Genomic DNA, 16,726 nt, shown 5'->3' on the forward strand with positions numbered 1-16,726 from the left:
TTGAAATGAAATCCTCTACATTGTCGCTATTCTCTCGACCACTAGGCGAGGACAGAAAGATATTTGTTGGACTAGCTCTGCGGTTTTTACGCGTGTCACCGCCTTGAAGCCGTTTTCGTTGACGTGATAAGAAGTTCAAGTTAATTTCAGCGGTATCATTCGTTGTCGGACAAAAAAAAAATGCCTCGCGGAAGGCGGAGAGGTTCGTTACCGTTCCTAAAGATGCCTTTGTAACCTGACCAAAAGGACTCCATCACGAACCGTCCCATCGCTGCCTAAAAAGGTAATGAACAATTAGGAAAGCTGTCGGGCAGGCTTTGCGTGGCCTATGGTGTTTAAAAAATTAGTAATTTGTCAATTTCGGTTGTAAACGTTTAGGCTAAATGTATGTACTTACCCCCCCCCCCCCCCCACACACACACACACACAAACACACATAAAAACAAAACGGCAACTTCATGTAAAATGCGTGCTTTCGATGTTATTTACATGATAGGGTATTTAAGTGACATACTTGTGTAATCGGTAAACCGGTTTATTTAACCCTCTGTTGTCCTCATTTCCTGTACACACCCTGTGTCCTCCGGGTCAAAATGGCCCATCTTCACTAAACCCCCCAAATAAGCAGCTAAATTGAATTTTAAACACCAAATTTCATATTACTTGAAGAAACAACGTGTCCTTCACCACATTATGTGTGATATAGTTCTCCCTCTTCACTTGGATTTCTATAGCTTAATAAAAGGAAAAAAATGTGCGAAAATGAGTTATGGATGCATTTGTATTCATTCCAATGACTAAAGTTTCTTTCTTGTTTTTCCTCCAGTAAACTATTTAGGACAATACAATACAAGACAAAAATATGAAAAATAAGATAACCCATTCAACTAATTAGCACATGTAGCGCAGTATGCAAGTGCACAGCCTTTGCAGATATATTTCTTTCACCTATAGCACACAGTATGTGTTTTACAGGCCTTCTTTTGAGGGCAGAACTGGCATTTCTTCTTCTTACTTGCCCTCGCTGGGGAAGTGGCTGTGGAAGGTGGATCATCAGGTTTCTCAGGAGCTCCTGTACATTTTGTTCTGCATGCCTGCCTTGTTGGTTGTATGCTGCTGAGGACCATGTTATTTTGCCATTTTTTGAAAGGAACGTCTCTCTTTCAGCTTCAGGGATTTCTTCTTGTTCTGAAGATGATTCATCATATTCTGGGTTATATTCCTCCCCATCTTCTTCTGATACATCCTCTACTTCCTCTTCAGAATCAGTTGTCTTGCTGGACAGCAGAAAAAAATCAGCTCTAGAGCCTCTTCAATGTCATAATGCACACTCATGGCGTCAGCACAGAGAGAATTCGGAGTCCTGTCATCTGTAGCACCTTTATAGCCCCTTGAAATCCACAAAAAAAGAGTTCTGCCATCTACGAGAACGTATCTTGTCTTGTTTATGTCTACTACTGTCTTGTTCACGTGTTCTACTAATTGATCTGAGACACAACTAAAACACTGAAACATTCTATGGTGTGTAAATAACCTTGACCTTGATTTCAACCCTATTTGCGTCATGGGTCATTTTGACCCAAAGACCACCTTTGTACTTTTTTTTGGAATGTTGTCACATGTCACATGGAAATGTGAATAAAAACATTTCAATTTTTCTGCAGTTGGGGCCAATCTAGGAAAAGTCATAAAATTTCAAGTTAAAAAATTATCATTTAGGGGTTTTTTGGGGCGTTTTTAACACAGTGACGGGTCATTTTGACCCGAGGACAACAGGAGGGTTAAAATGACATTTCACTGCTAGAGTAACTGTACAAAGCGTCAAAGCATTTCCACAGTTAATATAAATGTGTACTATCGACACCATTTACATTACTGTCCATGCGGGTATTTGAGTGACAATATGTACACGAAATAATATATTCCCCCCCCCCCCCCCCCCCTCTCGTTGGCACGTGGCAGTGGACAGTCTTGTCAATAATGGACGTCTCCCAGGTGACCCTCAGTGTCAGAGGAGAAACTTGTCCAGGTTTGTTCAACCCGGCCGACACAACACAAAAGTACAAATAGTCAACCCTTGCTGATTTGTCACTTAATGTCATTGTCATTCTTGCAACTCTATCCTTCGTTGGGTCCATACTGTACCTTGCCTTGAGCTCTTACCAGACGTTCCTATGCCTCATCTTGAAATGCTTACCACATTAGCTCCTCTGATGTCAACTGCACAAAGAGCCAGACTTCTATTGAAGTCTTTTAGGGTTTTTAACATATTGACATGGAACATATTTGCTATTTGCAGCAGGTAATGCTCCTGAAAACCTGCGAATAGCTAGGGTTGACTGTTGTGTTTTATGCTGTCGAGGTAGTTGATATGCTACTGGCCTTTTATTTCCTGTTTAAAATTTCCGCTCCTGAATGCTCCTCAGGCGAGGTGATTGCCGTGGTTGGGAGCTGTGAATCCCTCGGCATCTGGAGCTACCAAAAAGCAGTGGTCTTGAAAGCCCTGAGTGATGAGGGGTTTGTGATAACTTGGTTTTGCAATTCCACAAAGGCTCAAAAGATCTTTTTTGTTTGCATTCTGACTGCAATGTCCCCTCTCGCTTCACCAGAAATAAGTGGATGACAACGGTCGCCATTCCCAGGGGAGTTGAGGTCAAGTACCGCTACTTCAAGGGCTTCTTTCTAGAGGCAAAAGTGAGTCATTTTATATTAACACTCTGATGCCATAAGTCAAATATCTTGCAATTGTGAAGTTGTCGGGTGTGACATGGATGAAATTGACACAGATTTTCAAGAAACTGTGTCCAACAGTTGTGAAGTGTAAAAAGTGCAATTACTGTAAAACCATAGAACAGGAAATGGACGATGTGTTGTGGCTGTGTTTTGTTTGAGTGACTCCTCCCAGGCACAGAAAGGAAAATCCATCCATGGTAGACAATTAAATGTTTCATAATACAACAATGCGTCATCTAAAGGCTAAGTACCTGGGGCAAAGATTTCGTGCTAACCTGACTAAACACACTTGTTTTCTATCTTGTGACATGTCCAAGTGCGACCTAGCTGATGTCATGGATTGACTTCTGGCAGGACCGAGAAGACTACTTTTTTTCCCCCTCTTCTGTCTGTGAATCTGTGAATAATTCTCTCTCTCTCTCTCTCTCTCTCTCTCTCTTTCATGAACTTTCACCTTCCTTTGAATGCCTACGAAGAATCATCTAATCTAGTTGTTGTTGCAGACTCGACGAAAGGTGGTTCCAAATTTTGCTGCATGTGCAAACTTGAATGCCATAAATGACACGATAAGCAAATTCTGTATTTCGTCATATGCACACGCAGGTTAAGTTGTTGGTAAAATCTGTTTGTGTATTTATTAATATTATATTTTAGAAATGATTTTCAATCCACAAACGGTGGTATTTCAAAATTAAAATGCTGTCAAAATACTTTCTCCAACCTCGTTGTATAAATCTGGCGATTCCATGGAGGGCCTAACATTTCCATCTTCTCTCACAAATCCCCCCCCCCTTTTCAGACATGCACCCCTCCTCCCAACCCTCCGCCCAAGGCCACTGATGGTCTGTCTGGTCCAAAGATGACTTGAAGAGCAGACCGAAACCTTTTACTCATGCTGTGTGCATTAAAACTGTGAAAAACCCCAAAACAAAACAAACATTTTACTTGCAGAGGGCGGGCGATCCTTCTCAGGTGATAGTCAATGTGTGGGAGAGCCATCATCATCCCCGCACCATGAGCCCCACAGGTATTACAACAGGTTTGGCTTGGGCAAAGCTTGTTAATAAACTCCTTGTAGAGCTTTAAAAAAAAAAAAATCACCCCTGGAGAACATTTCAGCACTTGTTGGTTTATGGAAGCGATGAGCTGGGATACTTTCTGGAACGAGCTTTACACACACGTAAACGCTGCAGTAGTCGCTTGGGGTAACAAGCATATGACTGTAATGTTTGCTCTCGCAAACCAAGTTGGTTCTAGAGAAGCCTATGGCAAAAACACCTTTGTCACACCACCCTTTATTACTGTTACACGATCATTCTTGGGAACAAATTCTTTTCTTTTCACAATATTTGGTGTTAGCTTTGGAAAGGCATCATTCCGAGCTTGTCCTTTAATGGTTGCCATTCAATGTTCACAAAGTATAGCTACACTATCATGTATTGTTGTTAATATAAAGTAACTATTAATAGGAGCTGCTCTGGGTTGAGCGGTTTTGTTTTTTTGACACATTTATTTTCTCTTGCTTTCTCTAATGCTGTTTTCCTTCATTACAGCACCTCACGTGAATGTCAACAGTGGGCAGTTTGGAATTCACAGTAAGTCATTGGACCAAATGAACAAAGAAATAAAAAGCTAACCTTATTTCCTCAAGTAGGACTGTGTCAGCTGCTTGAATTTAAAAAACAAACAAAAAATCTCTGTTTATATTGTCACTGTCAAACCGAAATAATGTTTGCATCCAAAGTGGAAAAAAAGTCATTTGGAGATTAACAAAAATACGAAATCACTTTTTTTTCCCATTCATATTTTTTTTCCACAATATTAGCGTCCTGTTTATTTGTTCTGAGCAACAGCAGACTTTGTTTTTAATTCAGGGCATAGTTTAATTTTCTAAGACTTTGGTTCTGAATAGCGTTGTTGGAGCTAGAACAGAACTGAAATTAAGCATGAACGATGTCCTTCCTCATTTGCTGTGTCCTCCCACGCTTTAGATGGGGTCACGTGTGTCGACGTCGGCTGGCTCACGTGCCAAACGGAGATTCGCCTGCGTCTGCACTATTCCAAGATGTCTCCGGTGTCCATCACCAAGAAGAAATTCAAGAAGTCTCGTTTCAGGTGGGCCAAAACGCAACGCCCAACACATCCTCTTGGGAGAATGATTTGAGCCCACAGCGGTTACATGAGTTGAATAAAACACGAACACTGAGCAGGCGTTGACCATTTTGTCAAGGAGGTCAAGTGTGCAGTAGTTCCATTTTTTTGAAACCCCAAAAACAGCACATGGACATTTTTTACCTGCTTTTTTTGTTTTTGTTTGTTCATTTCGGGCAGCTCTGGCTTTAATGCATTTTATATAGTGCCCTGCAGTTGGCTTTGATTTAAAAAGGTTTTGGGGAAAAACAATTAAGGCCTGAGTAAGGTAACATGCCATTTGGTAACATAGTTTGCATCTGCCCATCTGTTCAGGATCAAATTGACACTGGAGGGTGTTGAGGAGGAGGACGAAGAGGGCGAGGACTCGCACAACATGTCATCCCCACCCAAGGTGCCCACCACCCTGGAGATCAGCATGATCAGCCCAAAATGCTACAAGTCCCGCCACTCGCAGCCAGAGTGCGGCTACGCCCTGGAACCTTCACGGTGGACCGAGTACAGCATCCACAGCATGGACCCCGACAACCTGGAGCTCACTTTTGAGTTCTTTGAGGCAAGAAGACACGCCTGGGTCGAGGTGAGGATGACTTTGAAAGCCTTTTTTTTCTAATAGTGGGACTTTGCAGGAAGATATGAGCGAGCACGTGGTCCAGGGCAACGTTCACCCGGGTTACGTGGGCACCGCCTGCCTCCTCTCCTCCACCTTCCTGGAGAGCGGCAGGGACCACGGTCTGGTAACGCTACCCATCATGGGGCGCAACTCCAGGCAGACCATCGGCAAAGTGCGAGGCAAGGAACCTGTAAAGATTGGGAAGATGAGATGACAGCGAGGAAGAAGCCCAACCGTCTGTTGTGTTGCAGTGGACTACCTGGTGATCAGGCCCATCCCGGGCCTGCAGTGCGACATGAGTGCCACCTTCAGCAAGTACTGGAAGAAAGGAAGGTCCTTGAACGTGGGCCACCGGGGAGCTGGAAGCACCCAAGCTGCCAAGTAAGTACAGTACAGTCAATATGCTGGTTTTGGCTATTCAAGGAAAGTCTCACTGTGCTGTCTTGTTCTAGCTTTTGACTGGCTGTGCGAAAGGTGCTTTTGGCGCTCTACCCCTCTCTTGTTACATGCCAGTCTCTCCAAATGCACTATTTATGTTTTCAGGCATCACAGAGTGCGAGAGAACACCATTGCTTCGTTTAAGAGCGCCGCCAAGCACGTATGTCTCTTTGGATGCCAACAAAGGCAGCGCGACCTTTTCGACAGTACACCGTTCAAAACCCATGCAACTTTGTTTGGACACGCAGGGGGCCGCCTACGTGGAGTTCGACGTCCACCTCTCCAAAGACGCCGTGCCCATCGTGTACCATGACCTCACGTGCTGCATCGCCACCAAGAAAAAGGTCACAGCTTGGATTGGGGTCATGAAATACAATGACAACATAAGATTGACGGCATAGCATTTACTTGACGGGCTCCATGAGCGCTGTAGACAAAGGGGGAGGTCAGCTACGTCTATGTGCAAACAGCCTTGGTCATGCCTCACGTCGCAATACATTGACACAGTGACTTTTGCACAGTGTCACGTGGAATGGTAGAAGCATGTCAAATGGGAAAACAATCCCTTATCTTGACTTGGATGTCGCGTGCCATTTTCCAGAAAAATGACCAGACTCTAGAGCTCATTGAGGTGCCTGTGAAAGATCTAACGTTTGATCAGCTGCAGCTTCTGAAGGTAAGTTACACAGTCCACACAAACTCATCAGACTTTTTTTTTTTTCAATGACAATCATTTTGCTCAGATTGGGGCAAAAAGAAATGTTTTTATTGATGTATTTTAAATCTCGTCTTATACCCACACGTGTCCCATTTTTGTGGCCCAAAAATTTAATTTACTGTCATTAAATTTTATTTAGAACAAAAGTTATGTTTGACATTTTTTTTTGTTTTCTCTGATATTAAAGCTACTCGAAGAACGCTTCTAGTTTAGGCAGCCTAATGACGTGACTGTATTTTCTTGACAGTTATATTATTGGGCACAAGGGTTAACTTTGAGTGTCACTGCACGTTTGTGAGATTGCCGCACAGTTCTCAAGGTGCCCAGTTAAGTATGTGTGTTTGTCTTGTTTACTCAGCTGGCTCACGTCACCGCCATGAAGGGAAGCGATCTCAAAGGTCTTGTTTTTTTAAAATTTTATTTTATTTTTTTTCCCAAAAGCTGATTCAGATACGACGTCAAATAACATAACTCAGCTGACCCAACGGTGTTTTTTTTTTCAGACATGATGGAGGACGATGACGAGATTGACGAGCATCAGCCCTTCCCGTCGCTCTCGCAGGTAAGACAAGCATCATTCTTTTGACTTCTCGATTGACTGAAATCCTTCCTCTTCCCCCTGACGCAGATCTTCCAAGCTCTCCCAGAACATGTGGGCTTCAACATCGAGCTCAAATGGATCAGTCAGATGAAGGTGATGCATCTAAAACAGAACACGACAGCTAAATCTATGGAAATGTGCGAAGCGCTCAACGTTTGTCCCGACAGGACGGGTCATGGGAAGGCAACATGTCATCCTACTTCAACATGAACATGTTCATAGACATCATTTTGTCCTGCGTTCTCCGTGAAGGAGGCAAGCGACGCATCGTCTTCTCTTGCTTCGACCCCGATATCTGCTCCATGTAAGCTCGCATACGACCGTTAACAGGAGTGACATCTTCGTGGTCAGTCAAACTAAGACACAAACTTTACTAAAATGCAAACACAGCTAATTTTACCGATCTAAATGGGGTTGGGTTGAGTTAACTAACTTCCAAATAATGTAATAAATACTGTACTATTCAATGTAGTCTGGACTAAATAACCGCTAGATGTCTGGTAGCATAGAATCCTATGAAGTCATATCCAAATTTATTCCTGTGTTTATCCCTCAGGGTGCGCCGCAAGCAGAACAAGTACCCAATCCTTTTCCTGACGCAGGGCATCTCTGAAAAGTATCCAGAGCTGATGGACATCCGCTGCCAGACCACCGAGATCGCCATGAGCTTCGCTCAGAGCGAGAACATTCTAGTATGACCCCGCCCACCCTCCTTTGGACCCTCCTTTGGATATTAAACAGGAACACTATTCCCGTTTTTGGACATCAGGCTTACATTTTTTAACAAATGTGTCGTCCAGGGCATCAGCGCTCACACCGAGGAGCTGATGATGAACGTGAGCCTCATCAGGGAGGCGCAGGACAAAGGCCTGGTGGTGTTCAGCTGGGGCGATGACAACAACGAGCACGAGAATAGGAGGAAACTGAGGGAGCAGGGCATTGACGGACTCATCTATGACAGGTAAGACATCCGTGCCTCTATTTTTTTTCTGTCGTCATAGCACTTGTCCTCATTCTGGTCGTGAGTGAGCTAGAGCCTAACTGCCTTTCAGTGGCAGGACATGCACTGTCACTGTTGGGCAGAGTCTTTGTCTTGCCTTAACTACCGGTATTCTTTTTCATGAAATATGAATATTTTAGAGTTATTGAGCACTCAGTCAGTGTTAGGAAGGCCGGAGCCCAGATTTGAACCCAATCCTGGCTTACTGCATTGAGGTCAACATGACGAAATGACTTATTTTCACTTCTTAAGCCCGATCGCATTTGTGCATGGTGGGAAAGTGACCAAATTGTTCGTTGCATTACCATCTCCTACAGGAAATTTTGATGATAATTTCCCGGTCTGACAAATAGGGGTTATTTGGCTTTGGCGGACGTCCACTGCCGTTCCAGTTGATTGTGTTTTTTTGGAGCGGGTCACAAAGTTGCCTGGCGGTGAAAAGCTGCAAGGTCAGCAGGTTGTGTTTGTTTCTCTTCTGCCTTCTCACAGATTTGTTTCTGCAAAAACATTTTCTCCACATCTTCAATGCTCGTCACATCAGACAAGAAAATAATCACCCGTGTGTGACCTTCTCCTCTGCTCCTCTCCACAATACAATTCATCGTGCATTGCGACATGTCCCACAGGCACTTGTATTAACTCCTTTTTTTTTTTTTTTTTTTTTACTCCCAGAATTACTGACGTCTCACTGCCAAATTTGGAGTCGAGTCCGTCAGATTGCTGTTAAGTATCTCTGGCATTTTAGTGCTTGGATGCTCATATTTGACTTTGGAAACAGGAGCTTTCAATGTTCCTCAGTGATAATGCAAGACAGTTGACTTGTTATGCACTTCTTAATTATTAACCCAGAGTAGTGCATTGGGACTGAACCAAACAAGAAATAGTTGGTCAACTGCCCTGACTTATCATTTTCTTTTTGCCTTATGGGTCCTGGCATGTCGCGCTCTGTGGCTGGGTTGCTTCAAACTTGAATGACAAGCTTTTGCATGAGGCACCGGGTGTGTTGGATGCGTTGCTCACTCGAACAGCCATGGGCCACAAAATGCCTCACGGGCCAAGCTTTGGAGAGTTACTCATGAGTCTTGTCAAACATTCCGACTTCACAGCGCTAATTGAATTGCATGGGGATCCTATATGTATTTTTAGCATCAAGGTTTTTAGTAGCATAAACATTACAGAACAAACATTCGGTTTGGTCTCTGCAGCATGTGATCCTCCGGGGGAATTCAAATGATAGTCTTTAAAGGGATTACAGCCTCACTTTACGTCGAAAGCTTAAAAGATCACCAGCCTTCTGCCTCACCATTTGGGATACTTAGCTGTCACACTATACTAAAAAAACACCCTCAATCTTGAGACAAAAGTAAAAATAAAATATGCATCAGTATGGGGATTGCTTGCATAATTACACAGACGCCACATTGTAGTTCTTCATCAGGTTATCCATATTTAGACATAAAATTGCTGCAATGGATACGTAACAGACAGGATATTGCCTCAACTGCGGCATGGCCTCCTGTAGTCTGAAAATGAAAATAATTACGTGACATCTGGTGTGACGCGTAAAACGCTTACATGGATGGCAACCGTTGTTTTCAACACTGCAAAGTGGCAGAAGTGGACAACTAAGTGCCACTCTGCACTCTTCTAGTAAGGCTCAGATGCGACCTGTCCTGCCATTTCGTGTCAGTGCAAAGTCCAAGAAAAGACTTGAAGTACCCCAAGGGTTTTAAGGTTTGGTACTGTTTGAAGAAAAAATACAGTCACACCCAAAACTCCAATACCAACAAAACTGCAGCTGTTTTCACAATAATTTGAAAACAATGGAAAGTGACATAAGAGCAATTAATGCAATCAACCACTGAGCCCAAATGCAGGTTTGTACTCATTGTGCTGAGGTCAACAAAAATGGGTGCATTAATGTTTTTTTTCTTTGCCTCATGGCCCATTTTTGTATCTTAAGTGTAAAATGGCTAAATGTAATTCACCAAAATGATAATATGTTGCTGACACTGCTGATAGAAATGTATCAAAGCAAAGCAAACTCCCCCTCTGTTTCTCTAGGATCTGCGAGGAACAAGCGGAGCAGTCCAACATCTTCCAGGTGGAGGAGCAACACTCCCTGCGGGAGGTCATCACAGACGAGACCCTTAAGAGTCCCGCCTGCTCCTGCTACTCCATACCGTGCTCCATGGCGCCATGTGTCGCCGGCAAGGAGCGGGCCTGCAGCGGCAGTGCCGAGTCCGACTCTGGCCTCAGCTCCTCGTAGCCCCGTCCAATTCTCACAAAAGGGATTTTGTGTTCTGAGTTTGAATTTGACAAGTACCTTCGCTGATGTGCACAAAATGGCCACTTTGAATTTCAATTGTAGCGACTGCTTGCCTCTGCGTTCAGATTTTAGGCAGGGATACTGAAGTGTGATATTAGGCCGCATAAAGCACTGCAACATTATGCAGTGCCGTGATCCACTGTTCATCACAGGAGTTACATACCAAACTTACCTGTGTCCAAAGTAGACTTTTTAAACACAACACTTGCAAGCAAAAAATATTTGGAAAATCGATTGAATAATCAAAAAAAAAAACGGATTGTAATATAAGACCTAACATACCCATTCTTCACGCTTTAACCACGTTGTTTAAACACAGAGTATTTCAATGCACGCGCACACACAAATACAAAGAAAAAAAATCTGAAAATGTGAAAAGAAACAGCGATAGAGCTGGACCACGACAAGTGAACTGCAATATAACAGTGGATTACCGTAGCTGTCATAGTACAACAGTATGTGCCATTGTTTTTGTGCATGTAGCCATTTCCCTTTAAAGCAGTAGGGATGATAAGATAAGAAAACCTTTATTAGTCTCACAATGGAGAAATTCCCAATTCATAGCAAAGTTATGAAAGGAAGAAGTGAAACAAAATATAGGAGCTGCTGTAAAGGCAGCCACTCTCGCGGTGCCAGCTTGAAGTCAAAATAAAATCATACAACACAACACATAAGACACAGACAGTCGTGCAATCATAACCACTTTTCTGCATCCTCTTTGTTGTATGAAGATGAGGAACCTGTTCAAATAAGAGCTTCAAACCTGTTTTTAGTCTTGCTTTTGTCCACTTTTTTCCTCAATTAGTGGCCTTTTTGTGAAAGTGGAAATGATTATAACGTGGCACGTGAAGTGTAAAAATGCAACACATCACTCTTTAAACTTGATGCAAGTTGACTTTGTGGAGCTTTTTGGTCCCCCCCCCCCCCCCTCACACACACATAGGGGTCATGTCATCATCATTGGGAAGCTTTAGTTGGAGGACTGTTTTTGCCTTCTGTTACATTGTTTCTAGTATCCTACTAGCAACAATACTTTATCACTTGGTGGTGTATGTCTTGGAATGTCATGCACAGACACATTTTCATGCTGAGTTTTTGGAACAGGGTGCGAACAAACATACTCTTTGCTTCGAAAAATTAAGAGGAACCTGTTTTTGTTTCATGTGTGTTGACTTTTTCCAGGCCAAGAGCCATATGGCTCTTGATGATATGGGCCAGTCAGGCAGTGGCGGTTCTGGGGGGGGCAACGGGGGCCAGTGCCCCTGTAGCACCGATTCTGCCCCCCCCTGTGGCCCCCCCCCCCCCCCTCCGAGCGCAGATTACGCAGTCGTGCCGAGTCGCCGATGCGAAAGGTGGAACCAAAGCGCGTGATTTAACATTCTAGTCGGACCCTTTAGTGCGCTGCGCCATTTAAAAATGAGCGGGAAAATGAGAAGCAGTCCGCAGAGAAGGAAATTACCACGACACGAGTGCTATTTGCGTGTGCGCGCGCGCGTGTGTGAGTGTATGTGCGCGTGTTTGTGTGCGCGCGCGCGTGTGTGTGTAACTTTTTTAGTCTCCCTTTTTATTTTAATTTTTATTTAACAGGATCAATATATAAGACATTGCCTTTTAAAATTTGGATAATTATATGCATGTAAAACATCTAGCTTCAGTGTATTTGCAATTTTTGTCCCCGGCAGGCTGGTACCATATCATCCCCTGGCTTGAATATTCTCAACAGATGGACACAGCGTATTGTTACGCTTGCAGACATTTTAGCCCTCCTAATACTGTTTTTTTCTCATCACTGTAATGTTATGACTACAATTTCAAAGTCTGAAGAAATAAAAAGTCAAGATTTTGAATCTGTCTTTTTAGCCCTGGGTTGAATGTGCCCCCCCATCAAAACCCCTGGCCCCAGCCCGGCCCCCTCAGTGAAATTGATCCAGAACCGCCCCTGCAGTCAGGCATAAATTACGACAAAGGGTGTGCAATATATTTTAATGCGTGAATTGCAAATCACATGTAGACTGAACAGCATGTCGAAAAGGAACCGTACTGTAATTTGCTGCTGTAAACAAACCACCTCAACATAAACTGAATCTGGAGTGCGTGTGTACACAATTTTGCGTTTTAATTTCCGGGAAAAGCGTAAAATGTAATAGTCTGGCGCCATCTGTTGGTCAGAATTGTGAGCTACTTTATAAGTCACTTTCACTTTTAACATTTTGTATTTATGGTGTTAGGAGGTAGGGTATAGTGTAAGAAACAATACAGTGTAAAATGTTAACATGACAACGAAAAACGACACTGGTGTTTAACGTCGCTTCCGTTCGTGTAAAAATCATTCGTTTTTACATTGAGCTGGGAGTTGTAGTTTTTTTTCACTCAAAAGTCATGCGCACACGCTGACGTAAAAATACAACTCCCACCGTGCCCAGTCGAAGTGACTAAGAACCACACTGCTGCGCAAAACCGCTCTGCGTAATCCCTGCCCTGACAAGTCAATCCTCTGCGGTTCTTTTCTGCAAAGTTTATAATCTAAAAACATGGACAACAGTGGAAAAGAAAAAGAGGCGATACAGCTCATGGCCGACGCCGACAAGAAAGTCAAGTCGTCGGGCTCTTTTTTGGGAGGGATGTTTGGCGGGTAAGTAAGCTGCTCTCCGTGACATTACCTGGCACACAGCCCGTTTCTTTACGCCTAGAACCGGTTTGTTCATGTATTAAGTTAAAACACACACACACACAAATAAATATAGACATTCAACTACGAGGGCATGACATGTGTTATATATGCGAACTCATTGGTTAGCCTCTTGATACTTTAAACAAGCTAGCTCATCATGATTATTTGTATTCCTTCACGACATTTTTTTCTACTTTTCGGCAGCAGGCTAATCACTTATATCGTGAATTTGGCACCACATCATCCATAAAAGAAAAATCACTAAGATGACTGCATTAGCATTATTCAGCACTTTCCTCCTTGGTTGAATTTATGACGCAAATAACTGACAAAATATTTAAAAAGGCAAAATTAATGTTTAGTAACGTCGGTAATTATGTGGTTGGCCATGGGGTAATGTCATCCTTTAGCATGATTGGCTGGCTCTCTCGTTTATCATTACTATCAGACTGAACTCAAGAGAGTCCACTCCAATTAATGGCTTACACTATACAGGGCTTTATTGAGGTGTCATGTACCTTTTCCCCTTTCTATTTTCTGCATAGAGGACATCACAAAGTGGAGGAGGCCTGTGAGATGTACTGCAGAGCAGCCAACATGTTCAAGATGGCCAAGAACTGGAGTGGTGAGCTAAGAACATGAAAAATAAACATAAAACCCCCCACACCTGCAAGGATGTTTTTCTTTTTGCACAGAGCAGCATTTTATGATAGTGCTGCCAAGTTAATGCTGACTCATGGTCCTGAATGTTAAATAACTCTTTTAAACATTTTTTAGCTGCTGGTGGAGCATTTTGCAAGGCTGCGCACCTCCACATGCAGCTGCAGAACAAACACGACAGCGCCACCAGTTTTATCGACGCCGGCAACGCATACAAGAAGTCCGATCCCAACGGTGAGCCTCTGGACCGATAACATCAACTGGGAATGCTTAAGCTGTACACATTTTGTTGTCTCTAGTAGCCATTTTGTGTGTCTTTTTGTGTTCTCTGGTTTTTAACTTCTGTCATGTAAACTAACACTTTTCATGACTTAACATTCACCTTCTCCTCCTCCTTCTCTTCCTTTTCTTCTTCTTTATGCTGCCAAAAGAGGCAATCAAGTGTTTAAATGCCGCCGTCGATATTTACACAGACATGGTAAGAAAGCAAAATATGTAGTAAATAGACACTTCATTAGCAAAACAAGATAACGTTATCCAACACAAAAGCTGTCTCAAAAGGTAATACTGCAAAAAAAATTGATTGACACTGGTAGAAATATCTTCATTTAACAACTAAATAATTCATTGAAATAAATCCATTCCAGGGAAGATTCACCATCGCTGCCAAACATCACATCAGTATCGCCGAAATCTACGAGGCTGACCTGGTGGACATCGAAAAAGTACACTTCTAATTGATTCTGGAAATATGTGCCACTATTGCCCGAGAATACTTAATAGTGTTTGTTTTTCTTCTGCAAAGGCAATTGCACATTTTGAGCAAGCGGCAGATTACTACAAGGGAGAGGAATCTAACAGGTATTCAAAATTGCTATCTGCGAGAAATCTATATTAGAATAGTGATGTGATTTCTTCCTGTAGTTCGGCCAACAAGTGTTTGCTGAAGGTGGGGGCCTACTGTGCTCAGTTGGAGCAGTACCAGAAGGCCATTGAGATCTACGAGCAGGTAAAAGCGTGGTCAAAATGGAGTCTGGCATTGATCCTTGTGGGACAACAATTACTAAAAATGTACACTTAGTTGACAGTTTGGTTGAAATGAGTGTGGAAATTGATTTCATTAAATGGTATAATTGGTATCTATAAATGAGGCTGAATGATTTTTATGAATATGAATACAAACAGGTCGGCGCCAACACGATGGACAACCCGCTGCTTAAGTACAGCGCAAAGGAGTATTTCTTCAAAGCGGCGCTGTGTCATTTCATCGTGGACGAGCTCAACGCTAAGGCAAGTATGCTTCTTGAGGGTTTCTTCTACACCGCTGGTAAGACCTTCTCCCATCCAGGTGTGTCCTCCCCATAGATTGCTGTGGAGAAATATGAGGAAATGTTCCCGGCTTTCTCAGATTCGAGAGAATGCAAACTGTTGAAGGTAACCGCCATTCAGTTTTTATTTCTCAAACAAAAGTATTAATAATCTACTTTTTTTTGTTTAAGAAACTGCTGGAGGCACATGAGGAACAGAACAGCGAGGCCTTCACAGAGGCGGTAAGTCTTTTTCAGGAGGCTCAAGGGCCACGTTTGATTTTTAAAACTGAGATTGGCCAGTTTGTTCTTGGCTGATCCACACTCTCTCCTTTTGTCACCTGTTTCTCTTCATCGTGGCCATCTGCTTTATGCTTGACAATCGTGCCGTGCTTTTGTGGTTCAGGTCAAGGAGTTTGACTCCATCTCGCGTCTGGACCAGTGGCACACCACGCTGCTGCTGCGCATCAAAAAGACCATCCAGGGTGACGAGGGAGACCTCAAATGAGAGTAGGCGGACGCCCACACAATCAAGTTATGCGCATGCCCCGCCCCCCCAAACGCACACACACACACACCCACAACACAACATTGTGCTACAGTGGCGTTTCCGTCCAAATCCAGTCGATATGTAAAGCATTTCCACATCCACTCCTCTCGAGTGGAACACTTCTGTATACCTCATGTTAGTCATTCAAGGTTTTTCTTTTTGTCGTTGTAACTCCCATATTCTCAATGAGGTGTGACACTATAAAGAAACAAGACCTTTGCAGCCGATACGTATGCTTTTTAATATTTGAAATGGCTAAATATAATTGCATTTTTGTGACCTTTCACATAGCACGATTGGGTCATGATCCGATTGGGAGAAAAAAAATCATGGTGGTTGAGTCTGAATTTAAAACAAGTTTTTTTTCCCCCCATTGGAGAGAAACAGTTATCGATCCACCGCAATAGTTGCACAATTTTTTTTCTTTACTGTGACACATACAACATCCTCTTGCGAGCGACACAATGAAGGTTAAAGGAAGCGCACTAAAACCTTGCGAAAAGATTCTCAAATTGCTCGTGTTTCTCACAAATTCAGAACTGTTTGTAGCAAATATTATCAATATCAATCCTGTTCTACTTAAAACACATTATGACGACGTTCTCGCGGGTTCAGAAAGTTTAGAAATGCGTTAAAAGAGACTGTTATGCATATCAAAAGCCATTTATTTCCTCTCCATGTGCGTGGAATACCTCAGGATTGTTTTATTTAAAATTATGACTGATTTTGTCCGGTTCAATACTTATTGACGGCTATTCTGCCATGTTGGGAGCTCTCTATCATTTCATGTCGTTCCACCTCCTCGCCAAGCATGCCCCTCCCCACCCGTGTCGATTCCAATCTATCACCAAAGTATCCAGCCTATTCTTTAAAATAAAAAAACACAAAAAAACTGAAGCTTGTGCAAATGGACAATAAAGTTGTATTCTATCCGTTAGGCTCCACAGCCATGTTT

General features: G+C 42.9%; 2 protein-coding genes across 6 annotated transcripts; both read left to right on the plus strand.

The window, feature by feature from the left end:
- The first annotated feature begins 37 nt into the window (after positions 1 to 37).
- On the plus strand, positions 38 to 12,426 carry LOC147187661 (glycerophosphocholine phosphodiesterase GPCPD1-like). 5 transcript variants are annotated; one of them, XM_086099968.1, is made up of 20 exons: positions 38 to 283; positions 1,963 to 2,029; positions 2,427 to 2,517; positions 2,610 to 2,694; positions 3,685 to 3,760; positions 4,287 to 4,328; positions 4,725 to 4,848; positions 5,200 to 5,440; positions 5,514 to 5,676; positions 5,749 to 5,878; positions 6,041 to 6,095; positions 6,184 to 6,279; positions 6,537 to 6,611; positions 7,012 to 7,051; positions 7,157 to 7,215; positions 7,282 to 7,347; positions 7,422 to 7,558; positions 7,811 to 7,946; positions 8,055 to 8,215; positions 10,319 to 12,426. In XM_086099968.1, exons 2-20 carry the CDS (start codon positions 1,981 to 1,983, stop codon positions 10,521 to 10,523), a joined length of 2,031 nt encoding a protein of 676 aa, XP_085956094.1. In that variant the 5' UTR covers positions 38 to 283; positions 1,963 to 1,980; the 3' UTR covers positions 10,524 to 12,426. The 5 variants fall into 5 exon arrangements, with proteins under 5 accessions (XP_085956094.1, XP_085956095.1, XP_085956096.1 ...); XM_086099969.1 differs by lacking the exon at positions 10,319 to 12,426 and adding an exon at positions 8,927 to 10,283; XM_086099970.1 differs by lacking the exons at positions 38 to 283; positions 1,963 to 2,029; positions 2,427 to 2,517 and adding an exon at positions 3,210 to 3,248 and having other exon boundaries at positions 3,533 to 3,760.
- Positions 12,427 to 13,011: 585 nt separating this feature from the next.
- On the plus strand, positions 13,012 to 16,703 carry LOC147187662 (beta-soluble NSF attachment protein-like). The gene is made up of 11 exons (XM_086099974.1): positions 13,012 to 13,215; positions 13,800 to 13,879; positions 14,032 to 14,148; positions 14,346 to 14,392; positions 14,562 to 14,639; positions 14,720 to 14,775; positions 14,839 to 14,923; positions 15,100 to 15,204; positions 15,280 to 15,348; positions 15,414 to 15,464; positions 15,628 to 16,703. The coding sequence occupies exons 1-11, from the start codon at positions 13,115 to 13,117 to the stop codon at positions 15,727 to 15,729; spliced, it is 891 nt and encodes a 296-aa protein (XP_085956100.1). The 5' UTR covers positions 13,012 to 13,114; the 3' UTR covers positions 15,730 to 16,703.
- Positions 16,704 to 16,726: the final 23 nt, after the last annotated feature.

The sequence above is a fragment of the Hippocampus guttulatus genome, chromosome 20 (assembly GCF_054856545.1).
Source record: "Hippocampus guttulatus isolate MCC_2025c chromosome 20, RoL_Hgut_1.0, whole genome shotgun sequence".
Lineage (NCBI taxonomy): Eukaryota > Metazoa > Chordata > Actinopteri > Syngnathiformes > Syngnathidae > Hippocampus > Hippocampus guttulatus.